This window comes from Staurois parvus, unplaced genomic scaffold (assembly GCF_062004578.1).
Source record: "Staurois parvus isolate SC_StPar_1 unplaced genomic scaffold, SC_StPar_1.0 ptg000059l, whole genome shotgun sequence".
Lineage (NCBI taxonomy): Eukaryota > Metazoa > Chordata > Amphibia > Anura > Ranidae > Staurois > Staurois parvus.
The window spans coordinates 11,852,282-11,869,474 of NW_028317855.1; the positions used below are offsets into that span (position 1 = coordinate 11,852,282).

The 17,193-nt window shown below is 39.6% G+C and overlaps 1 protein-coding gene across 3 annotated transcripts in view; it reads left to right on the forward strand.

The window, feature by feature from the left end:
* MAP3K4 (mitogen-activated protein kinase kinase kinase 4) overlaps positions 1-17,193 on the forward strand; it is a 192,183-nt gene that overhangs the window by 74,440 nt on the left and 100,550 nt on the right. For 2 of the 3 annotated variants that reach the window (XM_089668609.1, XM_089668608.1), the window contains exons 6-9: positions 3,596-3,753; positions 8,338-8,454; positions 14,730-14,829; positions 16,049-16,132. In XM_089668609.1, the coding sequence (XP_089524735.1) occupies positions 3,596-3,753; positions 8,338-8,454; positions 14,730-14,829; positions 16,049-16,132 (459 nt within the window). The remainder of the gene's footprint in view (positions 1-3,595; positions 3,754-8,337; positions 8,455-14,729; positions 14,830-16,048; positions 16,133-17,193) is intronic. The other variant, XM_089668610.1, reaches the window with a different exon arrangement.

Genomic DNA, 17,193 nt, shown 5'->3' on the forward strand with positions numbered 1-17,193 from the left:
CTTCCATTTTATTGAAAAGAACAGAAAAGGCAATTTTAGTTCTGTCTTTAATTCTGTTCCTTCATTTGCTTTCTGGTAAAACCATTGTCACCGTGACAGCAAGTAAGGAAAATCCCTCTAATCCTGGATATTAGTAAAACCCAACAAGAGTTCTACTCTTTTTGCACTCTGTACAAAGCAAAATATAGGCTGAACATACAGTCAAGTGTGGTAAATGAAATGTGATAGGCGGCTATGGGTTTCTGCACTTGCAGATTTTCACCCTGAATATTTTACACATTCCTTTTGAAAACCAATACATTCTGTAGTTTGAATACCCTTTGCTGTTTGTTTCTTTTCTCACTGTGCTAGGCGAAAAAGTAAGCCTGTCTCTATCCAGTTGGTATTGACAGGCTCCAGCTTGAGCATGCACATACTTTTCGGCAGCCTGGACACCCTGAAATGCCACGTTGCTCTAGCTGGACAATCTTGACTGTACCTTGTAGTGTTGAGTGCTGGTTCTTCCCCTTTTTACATATTTCGGTTGGCCAGTAGCACAATCAGTCATAGTGGTGGGCCAATGACAACATTCAGGAGTCTTTTCTCTTGTTGTCTTTTAACTTTCACTGTTTTAAAGCTTATTGCCACCACAGCTGATGCAATATTTAAAACACTACATCAATTTCCATCAATACACAAAATACTATTCGTTAAGTATAGTTTAAAAATGTAATTTGCCAAGGTGATACCCTTTAACAGCTGCCTTTGTAAAAAAAAATAAAAAAAATAATGGATTCTTTATATAGAGCAGTTGGTGTGTACTAAATTGAATATTACCTTTTTGCCCTGTTCATTAAGGTGGGGGGTACTTGTAGAGTATATTTAATCTCAGTTAAGGAACTTTAAACGTTTCTAACATTTCCCACTCTATGCAAAACAAAGTTTGATGATTCTGTCATGAAGTGAGAGTGAGGGTCTTCTGCTGGTCTCCTAAAAATGCTAGTTGTCTGGTTGTGCCTGACATAAGAACTTTTGAATAACAGACCAGAACAAGAATGCTTTAAATCATTGTTAGGCCTATTGCATACTGCTGCCTAAAAACGCAGCATTTTTAAGCATACAGGCATTTTTTTTTTCACTGATGTAAATACAGACCAGTGTTTTCAATGCGTCTGTACACAAGAGCATAAACATGTTTTAAATTAGCACTTTCTGATGCTTTCCTTGCTGTAGCAATTTAATATGCCTTTTAGTTAGTAATAGCCGTGTAGTTTTTGTCGCCCTCTGAAACTTTAGGGAGTGTCTGAGGCTTTTTGTAGAAGGCCTGGTACTGGCCTTGACATCACCAAGGTGACTTGCTGCAGCTGGTGAAACTTGCAATGTCTGAAGGTGTATGTGACAGAGTGTGCCTGCACAGTGTCGGTGACAATTTTGAGTTCTGATGGATGGTACAGGCAGAGAAAACTGTAACTGATTGGAGGAAAAGCTTCAGAGTGCTGGAGGCGTCACAGGCAGTAGCCAAAAACCCTGGTGATGCCATGGCCAGTACAGGACATAATACAGAGGCTAGGAGGGGAAAGTGAAGGGCCACTCAGGGCTGTCCAAAAGTGTTAGTGTGTGAACAAAATCTACATCACTGACAAAAGACAATATTGAAGGGCAACATCACGAAGTGCTAATTATAAACACAATTTATTTACTTGATTTGCACTCATTTTCCCCAGAGCTTAGTGAATGTGCTGAAGCTCTGAGGATTTCCTGTCATGTGCAAGCAAATATGCAGTTTTTTTTTTTTTTTTTTTTGCAATGGATTGGGTTTTCTTTACAAAGTGAAGCTTTACCACATTCACTGAGCTCTGGAGAAAATGAGCGCAACTATGCTTGCAAAGTGGGCAATCTGTTTGAACAAGCCAACCCCAATGTGTTTTTAGGCCCCATTCACAAGTGTGAATGGGCCTTAAACCTTCTTTTCATGTTTCTTTTTTTTTTTATCACGGATAGTGTAGTTAATAGTTCTTACGCGGTCTTATTGTATTCAGTCTGAGCATATCCGGCAGAAAATAATAATCAAGCTCTGTAGGCTTCCCCCAAGGAATATACTTCTGACCATTGGAAAGTAGTGGGCACCGAAATGAAAATTCTGGTGCCAAAAATTCAGAATGCATGTGGCCAAAAACTGAAACAAAATGTCTGCATATGTGAGGAAGCTCCAATTTTTTTTGAATACTTTCACATATGTGTGTGTATGTATGTATGTATGTATGTATGTATGTGTATATATATATATATATATATATATATATATATATATATATATATATATATATATTTATTTTTTTTTAAACTTATGATTTTATTGCTATCACATAGGAGACCAATAGTCCCCTACGTGATAGCATATGAGTGACTGTCCATGTTTGTAGGGGGAGGGGGGGCAGTGTGTGCAAGTAGGGGGCAGAAGAGGAGCAGTGTATACAGTGAGGTAGCAGTGTATACAGAAAAGTTCCCTCACTGGCTGTCACTATATGTCAGTACCAGTTTTTAAATGCAATTGCCTTTTTTTTTTTTTTCTTCTTCACCATTTTAGCTCGGGAAAGAAACTAAAATGAAACTTTCTTTTAGCTGGGGAAAGTGACAGCTGATTCTCTGAGCTATAGTGAAGAAAAAATCCCTCAAGCAATTGCATTTAAAAACCGACACTGACGTAGAGTGACAGCCAGTCACTGTATACACTGCTCCTCTCCTGCCTTTCTCCCTTGCTCAACAGTCCTTTGCCAGCACCGGCATCTTCTTTTGAGTAGCGTTACTTCTGGAGTCTTCATTGGCCAGCACAGGATGTTGTTATTCCTGCGCATGCACAGGAGGCTGTCATCTCCGCACTTAGAGACCAGCTGAGATGCGCAAGCATAGCTCAGTTTGCAGCTCCAGAGAAGACAGCAATGAGGCAGATATGGCATTTTATTGCAAAGAGACTTTGCATGTCTCTTCTGCAATAAAAGCTTGCCGGCTTACAGTTTGTTAGTTTCAGTTCCACTTTAAGGTGTATCATAATTAACCCTCTCTCTACTGTGCTGGCAGATCTCATTAACAGTTGTAAACTAGTTTTGAATGCTATCTGTTCTAACAATGAGGTAAAGAATTAGAAGCCAGTCTCCATCATTATGTATTGATGAGGATAGCTCAGTGTGTCTGTATTGGGCCAGATACACTATGGGATTGTCTAGAATTGCTTGCATTCTGTCATGAGGCCGGCTCCTTAAAAAGCAAGAAATGTTTCTTTTTATTTTGTTTGCTTTTATTTTGTTTGTTTTTTTAATTATGCAGTGTGAACTGGAACATATAACAAAAACAGGGTTTTTTTTTTTATTTTTATTTTACTACAAACATGGAAGTACTGTTTTAAGGCTGTTTGTATTGTCTTGTACATTGTGATGTGAATTTATATAGATAAATGTGTAGGTAATTTTCTTTTTTTACAGTATACATTATGTATAGATCTGTGAGGTTTCTTGGCGATTATTTGTTTTTCACATTTACATTGCGTTTTGTGTTTTTTTGTTTTTGTTTTTTTTACCTCCAAAATTGTAACTAAACAATGATGTCCTTTTTCCATTAGGTGTACTTTGACTACATGCGTAGTTGGATCCAGATGTTGCAGCAGTTACCTCAAGCTTCCCACAGCCTGAAAAACCTTCTAGAAGAAGAATGGAATTTCACCAAAGAAATTACTCCTTATATACGAGGAGGAGAAGCTCAGGCTGGGAAACTTTTCTGGTATTGGCATGTTTTATGTAGCCATTTTTTATAAACAGACCTCCTTGGCATGCAGAAGATGTGATTTTAAAGGGATGTTATAGTGGTTCTGTATTTTCTGTTTATTGGAACAGGAGTAGAAGTATGATATATTGCATATTAATATAGTGGACTTTCATATACAGCCAACAGGTGAAGCCACATTTCACATTTTCCAGTTTCTTCTTTCAACCTGTAGTAAAAAGAGTGGTGTTTACAGAGCTTAGTAGCGCAACTAAAAAAATTGCACAAACGAATGAATGAGACAACTTATTCACTTATTCCCTTACATGGTGCTTTTAGTGTGTGTTCTAGAACCGTCAGATTCTGTATTCTACTTGAAATATGATCCCCAAGAGGAAAACTTTATGAATCCATAGGCTATTGCTACCATTTACATGAATTGGATCCTAAATTTATTAAGACACTTTTCTTTATCATACATCATGGGACACAGAGCAGTCTATTCATGTTTATGTGGGTTATATTCCACCTATAGGTGAATTGACATTGGCGGATCAATCATACAGGAAGTCCTCCCTTATATAAACCCTCGTACAAAGGAAGCATTTCAGTTTTTTCACCAGTGTCTGTAAGGTGGATGTTCACTGATGTGCTGCATGTGCTCTGGGAACATATTTGGAGGTCTGGAAGAGTTTCGCTGAGAATCGAGGACTTCAGTCGGATCTATTTGAAAAGCTTTTAGCCAAAATGGATGGTACCTGAGCCTCTCTGGATAGGAGAGAAGAATCCTCGGTTTGCCTGTAATGCAGCGTTGCGGCGCTGGACCTTGCGTAATGGAACCATGTGCAGTGTTCTGACCAAGGTGCTTTCCAGCAGGGGGCTATACAGGTCCAAGGGGGTGGACCCCAGATGTAAGAGGGACTGAGTCCTTGAAGGTCTTTTATGACTGAGCCCGCCATGATGGGTGAAGATTGGATTCCTGTTATGATTTAAAATTCTGACTGGTCATTCTCCTGATGGCCACTGGGGGCAGTGTGCTGTTTGGTCTGGCCGGGCCATGCACTGTGTGTCTCTGAGGGAGTATTGGGCTGCAGTTTTCTCCTGAGGCCACGAGGCTGCTCTGCATAGCCTACTCTTGTTTAGTGAAGGAAGGAAATAGAGTGGTGGCCATTTTGGCTAATGTTTGTAGTCGCATGTGGGCTGATGGATTAGTGAGGCTCCTGAGAGATAGCAGGGACATAGAGCAATCTATAGCTGGATGATGATGTTTGTGAGTATTACCTTTGGGGGAGCTGCATGATCAGACAGGATACGATTATACAATGCATTAGCCTGCATAATCTTGGGGGGACTTGTACAACTGTTTCTGATACACCCCTGCCTAGGTATCCGTGTATTTAACGGAGTTGGGTCTTCAGAGTAGCTTGCGTTTAATCTGCAGGAGCTTACATTTAGGCTGCACTGAAGCAGCATAGAGGCTGCATTCAGGCTGAATTAGATGCATATGTGCTTGACTAGTATTGAGCCAAGTGCAGTTAATTTTGACACAGTTCTTTGATGAAGCAATGCGCTTCTAGAAAGCGAGGCGGTTGCAGCATTGGATTACATTATTACATGCATACTTGCATAATTATTTGAACTGTATATTTGCATAAACTGCATAAATACATGCATACTTAAATGCATAAACTGCATATGTACATGCACACCTAAATGCATATTTTCAGAGACTTGCAAACTTAAACTTTCTGTTAGAAAAACTAAAACCAATGCATTCACATGATGTACAGGTATATAAGGCACATCAAGAAATGATCCTCTTCCGCTTCTCCTGGGTCACTACTGTAACATCCTCGGGGGAACTCTCAACCTGACAGTCCATGAGATGTAGGCAGATAAGCCATGGCTCTGCACAGCGTGCAGCCGCTACTGCGCATGCATTGATTTATAGTTTTTCTAACAGTTCAATAACCGTTCTAACAGTTAAATGGAGTTAAAAAAAAAGTGTAAAAAGTCAGACTGCCAGCAATTCATTGGTCCACCACAGACCCAAGCGTAAGCGAAACCCGGAACCCAGAGTACATTCTCTGAGGCCATCTACCACACAACCCAGGGGTGATGGCCCCAGGAGTCACAGAGAGCAGATCCGAGTGCTTACATTTTATAGGCAGTTACAGCAAACCGTTTTATCCTTTTTGAGATAAACATTTTAGTTAAGTGAATAAGAGGTGACCATTGTAAGCACTCCTGTTTGTGTTGAATGGTTTGCCTCAACCCTCTGCTACTTTATCTAGACAGTTTGGCCTATTAAAGGAATTTGAAAAAAACACTCACTAGCTGGATAACCAGGTGATAAAGGAAAAAAGCCTAAAAAAAACCTGTGAGCTGCAATTTAAAGCGGTTGTTGACCTTTCCTTATACCCAGCGAAGTGACTGGCCTCAGGTGATACACGGAGATGAAACAAATCCTCCTTCATAAGCTTGTGTGAGCTTTCAGGAAGCAGGGGGCGGGAAGCTGAAGTTACACTCTGCAGAGCTCAGTGAGAGCTGAATGGAGGGAAGGGACACCCCCTTCACACAGTACAGAGGAACAGTGTGTGCTGGAGCTCCCTCCGCTGTTACCTTTTTACCTCTTGTTGTCAGGAAAACTTGTTAGAAGTGACTCATGCAGATAGCAGAGGAATGAGACAGCAGATAGAAATTACACCTAGTGCTGTTAGGGCTAAAAGGGGCGCATTGATGCCCCGCCCTCCAGACACAATGGATTGCAAATCCCGGCTGCTCGAGACCTGTTGATCATGTGATAGCCATGTATGAATTCATTCATAACAGCCTTGTTTCCTATGCTGTGATTAACCCACAACTATCACATGGTACCTGTACCATGCCGTTAGCTGTAGCCAATCACAGATCACTAGTGATCACAGCTGTCATGAATGTAACCATCATGTCATGACATTTGAAAACTTTGCTGTTACAATGTTCATTGTAACCGCAAAGTGTAAAAGAAAAGAAATCCATGATTACCTTCTAAGAGTAGTACAGTGTTACTTTGGTGACACCAAAGAAGAAAAAAAAGTCAAAAATGGAAAGGAAATGTTAAAACATGTATTTGTTTTTTTTTAACATACTATCACCATTCAGTGTCCCTGATCACCACCACAACTGCCATTTGATGATGCCTTACTGCACTGGTGACAATTTCTTCATTTAAAAAAAAAAACTGTGATAAAAATTACAACTTCAGAAAACTCACCATGCCTTTTACTAAATGTCCCAGACTGTCTTTTTTTTCCAGAAAGGGGTCATCTGGGGGTATTTGTACTGTCCTGGCATTTTAAGGCCTCACGATGTGATAGGCCATCAGTACATCAGAATTGATCAGTTATCAAAAAAACAGTGGTGATCAAATACCACCAAAAAAAGCTCTATTTGTGTGAAAAAAAATAATAAAAATTTAATTTTAATTAGCTGGATGATTGGTGAGCCCGGGAACTGATCCGGCACTGATGGCGGTGGTTTTCCAAAGAGGAAAGATTGCCTCCACTCATCTCTATGGCCTAGAAGCCCTGGAGCGATGTCATGGCATCACTTACAGTTCTGGCACGATGTAAACAGTGCCATTTTTTTTTTTTTAAAGCATTAGATCATTTTTTTTTTCTTTTTGGATCTAACACTTTCCATTGTAGAGGAGAGATGTGGGGTCTTATTGACCCAAGATCTCTCCATAAAGAGGACCTGTTACTAATTTATTTTTATCACAAGGGATGTTTACATTCATTGTAATAGGATTAAAAATGATTAAAAAAAAATAAAGGGACAGTGTAAAAATAAAAAAAAGTAATGGCCTGTTGGGTATCTATTTACATAACATTATCTTTCACATTTTATAAAAAATGGGTTGTGTCTTGTGGGTTTTTTTTTAAATTCATTAAAGTGTATTTTTTCCCAAAATAATTGCATTTGAAAAACCCCCTTGCAAATGCAATGTGACATACAAAAAATTGCAATAACCGCCACTTTATTCTCTAGGGCCTCTGCAAAAATATATATATAATGGTTGGAGGTTGGAGTAATTTTCTAGCAAAAAAAGGTAATTTTTTTTTTTAACATGTAGGAGTGTCGGAATAGGCGTGTTCCTTAAGTGGTTAAATAAGCACTGGGAACTTCTAGAATATTAGTATTGGGCATCAGGAACTCCAGCCTGTGGTCAACTTGACATCCTGTATATGGCAAAATAAAATAATTATGTACTTTAAAAGCACAGTATCTGAAGATCAGAAATTTCCAAAACCTGTGCACCCGAGCTATGCACTGTGGAATCCACTCATCAACTGGACATCATCGTTTGAAGATTTCTTCTATCTTGATTTCCAAGCACCTTGGACAAGTGTAGTAGGGGTATTTTGAGGCGTCCCATAGAATAATCTGAGACACATACATTTAGAGCGCATAGAGCATCTACTAGCAATGTAGATGTTGCTTAATTAATATTTTAATAATTCCATACAGCATTTGCTGGTTTAAAATGTTTTAAAAAAATCTAGCTAGAGTATGATGATGTCGTATGAACAGACTGTAATTTGAAAATGTATTTTCTAGTGATATTGCAGGAATGCTGCTGAAATCCACTGGGAAGTTTCTGGACTCTGGCCTACAGGACAGCTGTGACGAATTCTTGGCCAGCACAGATGATAGCATTGTCTCTGATGAAATAAGGTAATCCTGGCCTGAAAAGTGTTTATGTAACACATTACACTATTGCCCTAATAAGGCAGCAAGGCATTTTGTTTCTATGGTAATGACAGCATTTTGCTTTTGTTTTGTGTAAAAGTGGATATTTTTCAAAGGACTTAATTCATCTATTTGTTGACCTTCTTAACTGTATTCTCCAGGTTTTGGGATGCATACCAACAAATTAAACATTATTTTATAGTGTTTAGAAAGAACATTGAAGATCTGATTAATACATGTAGGTTTCTCATATGGCTGTGCTCTTCTGGTAAAGAGGTCCTGTGGTTTAAAAGCCTTAAACCTGAACAGGGAAAGTAAGCTCCAGGAAAAGTAAAAATTCCCACTGCAAGGGTTGAAATGGCCATTTAGATCTAGAGGGGCTACAGAAAGCAGTTTTTGTTACCACAGGTTCCTTTTTAGGTTGTAAGACTGTTTCCTGCAACTCCTTTTCCCCTCTGCTCTGGTGGTCGCATGTCTTTTGACATCATCAAGTGCAATGCAAAGCTCATAGTCCTGCATTATGAGGATGCCATAAAACAGTCCACTGCTGGATCGTAGGGGAGTAGAGGAGCCAACTGCCAGGGTAGCGGAGGGTCAGGTGAGTAAAACTGCTATTTTTGCAGCCCACTAGACCTAAAAGAGAATTTAATCCTTGTAGGAATGATATTTTCTTTCCCTGGATGTAGGCTTTAAGCCAAGAGTGTTTTACTGATGTTTCTGCACAGTCAGAATTACCTTTTTATGTAAAATAGAATTACCTTTTTATGTAAAATAATACTTTTACTTACATTTGCCCAGCTCTTCTGAACACATCTTCTGGCAGGAGAAAAGCAGCATAAAAAAAGCACCTAAGGTTGCGTTTTGCAAATTTGTTTGGGTGTTTATTCCATTGGCCAGAATATTAACCACTTCCAGACCGGACACTTTTACCCCCTTCCTGACCAGGGCAATTTTCAGCTTTTAGCGCTATCACACTTTGAATGACAATTGCGCGGTCATGCAACACTGTACCCAAATGAATTTTTTACCATTTTTTTGAGATAGATAAAGCTTTATTTTGGTGGTATTTATTCACCACTGGGATTTGTATTTTTTTTGCTATGTAAATGAAATGTCCAAAAATTTTGAAAAGCTTTTTTTATACAATTTTGCAAATAAATAATATTTCATCATAAATCTTAGCCAAAATGTATTCCGTTATCTTTTTAGTAAAAAAAAAAAAATCCAAATTAGTTTATAAGCAAAAATTAATTATTAAACATTTTTTTTACATTTTTATTTTATTTTTTTATATTTTTTATTTTTATTTTTACATACTGTCACCCTAGCAGTACAGTGTCACCATGGTGACACTGTACTACTTGTGAGGGGTGATGAAGATTTTTTTTTTTTTTTTTTACACTGATTGCTTTTACACCCATATAGGATGTAAAAGCAATCATTTCTCTTTCTCTCTGTGTGCATTCTTGCACTCATTGAGAAGAACTGAGTGAGCTGTGATTGGTCACAGCTTGTCACATGGTACAAGGCTTTTGTGAATAGCCTTGTACCATGTGACCTCTGTGATCATTCACAGATTTCACACATAGTAAGCAATGATGTCAGAAGTTACATCTTGCTTACTACTTTGTATGTGATCACTGATTGGCCAATCAGTGATCACATGATCGGGACCTCGTACAGAGGTCCCGTCCGACGATCGGTGTTTCACTGTGTCCGGAGGACACAGCGGGCACCGGATCGCGGTGCTGCGCGCTCCCAGGGAGCGCGCACAAGCAGGGTGCGGGGAGGCCGTTTATAGACGGCCACCCGACCCTGCAGTGCCACCGTCCGGCCGTTTATATACAACGGCCGGTCGGGAAGTGGTTAATTTTATTTTCTGGGCATTGAAATTGAGTGCTCAAGTGCTAGATGTGTTTAGGCGCGTAAGTGGGTTTTTCTAAACGCTCCTCTCTTGAACATGCAAATGATGATTTTTTTTTTTTTTTTTTCCTCTCAGCCTCTAAAAACTCCTCTTTTGACTCCCAGTGTGCATGAGGTCTTAAAATGACTAAAAAGGAAAACTCAAAATTAGTATTTTAAAATACCTGTAGTAAGGAGGGAAAAATTAGATGTGTTTTTATTATGAATCTGGCTCCCCATATGGAACTGATGGCCCATTTTTCTCTTTGACGCTTGATATTTTTAAAGTTGCATAAAACAATGTTTGGCATAGTTTGCACAGCTTGAAAACAAATGTCTAGTTGCTGTTTTATAGTACTGCATTTGAGAGCCTAACCCTAAGATTATAAGAAGGGAGTTTTTATGGATAAATTAGTTATTTTGCTACTTGGGTTGGGCTGCTTGTCAGTCATGGCTGTCTCCCAATAATAATTACACAGTACATATATTTGAAAGGGGGACGTAAGCACATGGTCTTATGTGTAACTGGTACATAAAAACGCCATCTTATATGCAAGTGGTACATAAACATACCATCTTAGGTATAAAAAGTCAGGAGTGTTTTTATTTATTGTATGAGAAGACATTGGTTATTGGCCTTTTTAAAGTTAAAGCTGGTTAACACTGGCTGAATATCAGCCGGTTCAATAGAAACCGGCTGAATTTTGGCCAGTGTGTACAGCAGCCTGTCCAACAGAAGCTGCCCTAACGTCCAGCTTTTGTTGACCAGGCATGCTGGAAAACCAGCAGCCGACTGGCATCCAATAAGTTCAGTGTCCTGGCAGTGGGGTGGTCCCCTTGTCAGAACACAATAACTCAGCAGGGGAGATTGCTCTAGAACATTGTTTGTATTAGTACAGCAACCTTTCGCAAAAAACCCCCCAAAACTTACAGTTGTGCATAGGTTGTAATTTACTATAGTTTAGAAGCAAATATCTGTGTATGTTTTTATATGAAATGATGATTTGCTGTCCATAGTCAGTTCATAGGGGGAAGAATTGCTAATACACTACAAGAATCAAATAATCTTTTTGTCAGTCTTTTGCATAGACGTGCATGATTTTATTCCACCATGCACTAAAAAGCACCTCCAGCTGCAAATTTGTGTAGGGCAGTGTTTATTCTTCCAAAGCAAATACACTCTTGCACACTGGTACTGATTAGTATACCAGTGTTTCTCTTCTCCATCAGTTTCTCTTTCTCACTCAGCTAATTTGACCCAAGCCCTGATAGAGAGGGGCAGGGGAGGGGCAAGCAAGGGTGTTTTGCAGGGGCCTGATGTCCTTATCAAAACCGGTGGCTTTGTGTAACTAAATGGCAGGCTTGATCCACCCGCTGGCTTGCATACAATTTTTGGGCAATCTTTAGGCATTTTGTTAAGGCACCCCTGAAGATATCTGAAGGCACCCTGAAAAAGGATGGTCTAGGGAAAGAGCAACAAAGAACAAGAAAAATCAAACCTGGTCCATTAACATCTACCAAACTTTGTCGGTAGAGGGGAAGGGGGGTGTTAGCTAGGATTAGCAGGTGCCCATAAATAAAGCCGTCATAGATTGCATTTGCAACTTAGTTACATGCTGGTGGCTTGTGAATGTTTGTTTTGTCTGAACTGTTTAGTTTGTGCATAAGTATAAATTCCTTCGTACTTTTCCACGTTTTGTAATATTGCAATCTGCAATTAAAGGTTATGCAAACCCTAACCTTTAACTGCCAGAATTACTAGGTGAAATTAAGAAAAAAAGTTTGAAAAAAAGAAAACCGATGCAGCCACCACATCTATATAATCATAAGCTGCACTATTTTAACTTTTTTGGGTTTAGCTATGCTTTAAAGTATATGGTTGCATTCAATTTTTTTCTTTATTTTTACTTGGTCATCCAGCCAGTAAACACTTCCTGTTCTAGGCTGACAGCATGCTGTATCTACGGAGGAACATCAATGTCCCTCTAGGACAGTCAAGGCAGCTGTTAGAAATCACAGGGCCTCCCATACAAAATTCCTGCTAAATCTAAAAGAAAAAACTGTATTGAGTTAATAGATAAAGCCGTGTGTGTGAGAATGATGTTTTCAGGCTCAATCGCATGGGTGCTGTGGCCTGTACAATGTGAATCATCAGTGTATTTAGTTTTTTTTCTTTTTATGTGGCTAGAGCTGTGTGCAGGCAGCCTACAGTGAAGGAAATAAGTATTTGATCCCCTGCTGATTTTGAATGTTTGCCCACTCACAAAGAAATGATCAGGCTACAAATTGAATGGCAGGTGTATTGTAACACTGAGAGACAGAATAGCAACAATAAATTCAAATGAAATGCATGTCTAACAAATTATGCACTGATTTGCATGTTCATGAGGGAAATAAGTATTTGATCCCCTATCATTCAGCAGGATTTCTTGCTACCAGGTGTCTTTCATACAGGTAACAAGGTAAATTCGCAAATGGAAGAAACACAAAACAACTGTCAGTCTCCCTAGGTCTGGTGCACCATGCAAGATCTCATCTCGTGAAGTATCAATGATAATGAGAACAGTGAGGAATCACCCCAGAACTACACGTGAGGATCTTGTCCATGATCTCCAGGAAGAAAACAATTGGTAACACACTATGCGGACAAGGATTGAAATCCTGCAGTGCCCTCAAGATCCCTCTGCTCAAGAAAGCACATGTCCAGGCCCATCTGAAGTTTGCCACTGAACAACTGAATGATGCAGAGGAGGACTGGTTGAAAGTGTTGTGGTCAGATGAGACCAAAATCGAGCTCTTTGGCACCAACTCAACCCGCCGTGTTTGGAGGAGGAGGAATGCTGCCTATGACCCCAAGAACAACATCCCAACTGTCAAACATGGTGGTGGAAACATTCTGCTTTGAGGGTCTTTTTCTGCTAAGAGGTCAGGACAACTGCACCGCATCAAAGGGACGATGGACGGGGCAATGTACCATCGAATCTTGGGTGAGAACCTTTTCCCTCAACCAGGGCATTGAAAATGGGTCGTGGATGGGTGTTTCAGCATGACAATGACCCAAAACACACTGTCAAGGCAACAAAGGAGTGGCTCAAGAAGAAGCGCATTAGGGTCCTGGAGTGGCCTGGCCAGTCTCCAGACCTTAATCTGAGGAGGGAGCTGAAATTTCGAGTTGCCGAATGTCAGCCACCAAACCTTAATGACTTAATGAGGATCTGCCAAAAGGAGTGGGCCAAAATCCCTCCTGAGGTGTGTGCAAACCTGGTGGCCAACTACAGGAAACATCTGACCTCTGTGATTGCCAACAAGGGATTTGCCACCAATTACTAAGTCATGTTTTGTGAAGGGGATCAAATACTTATTGCCCTCATGAACATGCAAATCAGTGCGTAATTTGTTAGACATGCATTTCTTTTGAATTTTTTGTTGCTATTCTGTCTCTGTGTTACAATACACCTACCATTCGATTTCTTTGTGAGTGGGCAAACATTCAAAATCAGCAGGGGATCAAATACTTAATTCCTTCACTGTATGCTATGCTATGCTATGGGGATGCAGCAGCTGTAAGAACTCCGCTACAGGTCCTAATTTGACAGATGAGTGGATGCTGGTGTACGACTCCCAACACACAGTGTGCATTCGGGGTCACTCACCCACACCTGTCAAATTAGGCCCTGCAGCTATGTTTGTGTAGCTGCTGCATCCTCATCAAGTAACAGGCAGCTCCAGCCTCACAAACTAACCACTCATTCACACTGTATGGGCCAGAGGACCCTTGTGCATGAGTCCTTGATTATTTATATTTTACCATCTTTTAAATTATTTGTATTTATTTTTTTCTTCAAAACTGTGTGTGTGTGTGTGTTCTTGAGCCTCTTCTGCACTGGGCAGTGAATGAACAGAAAGCCCTCTGTACAAAGGCTCCTGTTCACAACCTTTAGCATAGCAAACACTGTGCAAATATCAAAATGCCTTCATAGGTGTCTGTCAGTCTGCTTGAGCGGGCGTTCCTACGTTGATTGCACTTGCATGCAGACTGGTCTAGGTAACACCCACATGTGATGCGGAGTATGATTGAAGAAATTAAAATTAAATTAATAAAAAGGGTGTACCACGGACCATAAGGCTTAGGGAGGGAAGGACTAGATGATGCTCAACTTCTTCCAGTTAGGAAATGGGGTGGATTTTATCTGATTGCTGCAACTTCTTATGCACACTAGTAGAAGCTCACAGTGTGCAGGGAAATCAGAGTGAACCTATTTAGTACAGTGGAAGAGTGTGCACAGCTTGCAAGACTAAAGGAAAGACTGGAGTTCATTTTTAATGCAAGAGGCCTAATGTTTGTGTAACTTCCACAGGAGATCTGTTATTGAAACCAGCAGAGCATTGAAGGAACTTTTCCATGAAGCTAGAGAAAGAGCATCCAAAGCACTTGGTTTTGCTAAGATGTTAAGAAAGGTATTGCATATATTTTGACTTTAAATGTTGTGGGTTTTTGTGTTTTTGTTTTGTTTTGTTTTTTTTTTTGTTCTGTTTGTTATATACTTTAATTGAGCTCAGCAGAAACTGCAAATGGTGGCAGTATAATAAATTTCTGGACAACCTAGACGATGAACACCACATCCATATATTAATTACTTCATGAGCCCTATTTTATTATGGTTGTGTAAGTACAGAAATATCAAACCTGTCTTCATTCTTCTAGTTGAGCTGATGGGAAGATTGGCTTAGTTTCATTGAGGTTAAGAAAATATCAACAGTGAACACTTTAAACACCAGAAGCATTTATTGCTACAAGGGTAATCATAAAGGAGAAAGTACAGCCAAAGCTCATTTGGTTGTACTTCTCCTGTGGATCATAGGAGTGCAGTTCGTTCAGTACTCCTGTGACCCGTTTTCAGGCGACAGCAGGTTATATTCAACTGACATCACTGGTTCAGGCTGAGGAAAGATCCCAACTTTAAAGTTGGGATCCACTGACATGTCTGCACTGGCACCTGGCTCTCAGTGAGCTGCTGAGAATTTGAGTTTGCTGCTCCCACCCCCTCCACAGCCCAGTGCTCTAGTGAGCACTAGGGGGGGGGGCAGAGCAGACAGCATGACTGACAGTCACTGCTCAAAGCAGCAGGAAGAACTGAGTGATTATCGATGTCTGATCGCTCAGTTCTCTCCCTTAAAATCAGTGGGAGACGGATGTGGATTAGGATCGATGTTGCATCCACCTAGGTATGATTTAAAAAAAAAAAACAAAAACAAAAAAACAAAACTTCATACTTCTTTTAACTAGAATGAGGGTTCAATTGTCCAGTTGCATTGGGGGCAGAGTCAGTCCTATATATTTCCACCCTTTTGAGCAAGTTGATTGCCTACATCAAATAACTAGGATACACAATGTGTGTGCATGTATGCATAAGAAGTACAAACAGTAGGGTTGCTTGGAAGGAATATAAACTTTTTTTTTTTTTTAACCTAGAGACGTTAATCACTGAGGTTGTCCTACTCTGACCAGATTTTTAACTCATCTCTTGAAGTTCTGTATTTACTGTAATCAGGGCGGGTTTCAGAGTTAACTGAATTGTTGTCTAAATAAAGTTTTTGGTTTTGTATAAAATTATACAATTTTATACTTTGCTGGTTTTGTATTGACTGATCCTTTCTAAATACTATGCCTTTTTAGGACTTGGAAATTTCTGCAGAGTTTACTTTTTCTGCTCCTGTACGAGACCTATTAATGTACCTAAATGCAAAGAATTATGCAAAGGTAATACAGTTTCACTTTGTTTTATTTAGATGTGGTCTTTTATTCTAGCAGTAGCATATATTATGTCGGAAATGTAGGTGGCCAAGTGCCCCAGCAAAAATACCTGAGAGTTCAGTTGGTGTCTGCATGAAAGTTTCCAATTTAATTCCATAAAGTATTTTTTTTTTGTTTTTTTTATTTAGACGAGTGCAGGATGTCATGCATTGCTGTAAGACTAAAGACGGAAATTTTGAAGCCATGAGAAAGAGAGGTTTTTTTGTTTTGTTTTTTTCATGGCAAAAAATAGATAATTTTGGAAAAACTGAAAAAAAAAATAAAAATCAGCATGAAATCGTTTTACAAATTGAAAGTCATTTTGTTAAACTGAGAATTTGAAATGCAGTGAATATAAAAGTATTGCTTGAAATAAAACTACAGCTTATTCAGCTAATAAGCTAAACTTGATATTTAAAATTTTGCAATGATCCAGAAGTGTTTCTGGAATGAGAACTCTGGAAGGAAAAGCTACTTGCACTTTCATTCTGGTCCTCATCATTTAATTCCATAAAGTATTTTTAATGTCTTTAGGGCACTTTTGGAATGCAAAGATGTGTTTTGCCAGAATTCACGCACAGTATTTGTAAATTGCAGCTTTGCTCTCAGAAACTGCGCTGTGGAAATGTTTCCAAACTCTAGATGTTGGTTTCTTCTTTTTACTGGGAGGAGGAAAAGAAAAAAAACAGTTTACTGACCAGACTATAGGTAAACATTATGCTGCGATGGTGGAGAGCAATAACTGATTGGTCAGACAAACGTACCCTCTTACCTGTCAATTAAGGCTTGAGGAGCACAGAAACTGTCATCTACTGTATCCCAACAATTGCCCAATTGTAGGAGGGTACACTATGCAGCCCACAAGCAAACAAAACTGGAGCCTTTCCCCTCTAGTGTCTACTAGTGGCAGAAATGCATATTTCTCTTGTTTGAGACCAGCATTGTGAAGTGCAGTGTTACTTAACCACTTCCAGTCCGGACTCTTTCACCCCCTTCCTGTCCAGGCCAATTTTCAGCTTTCGGCGCTA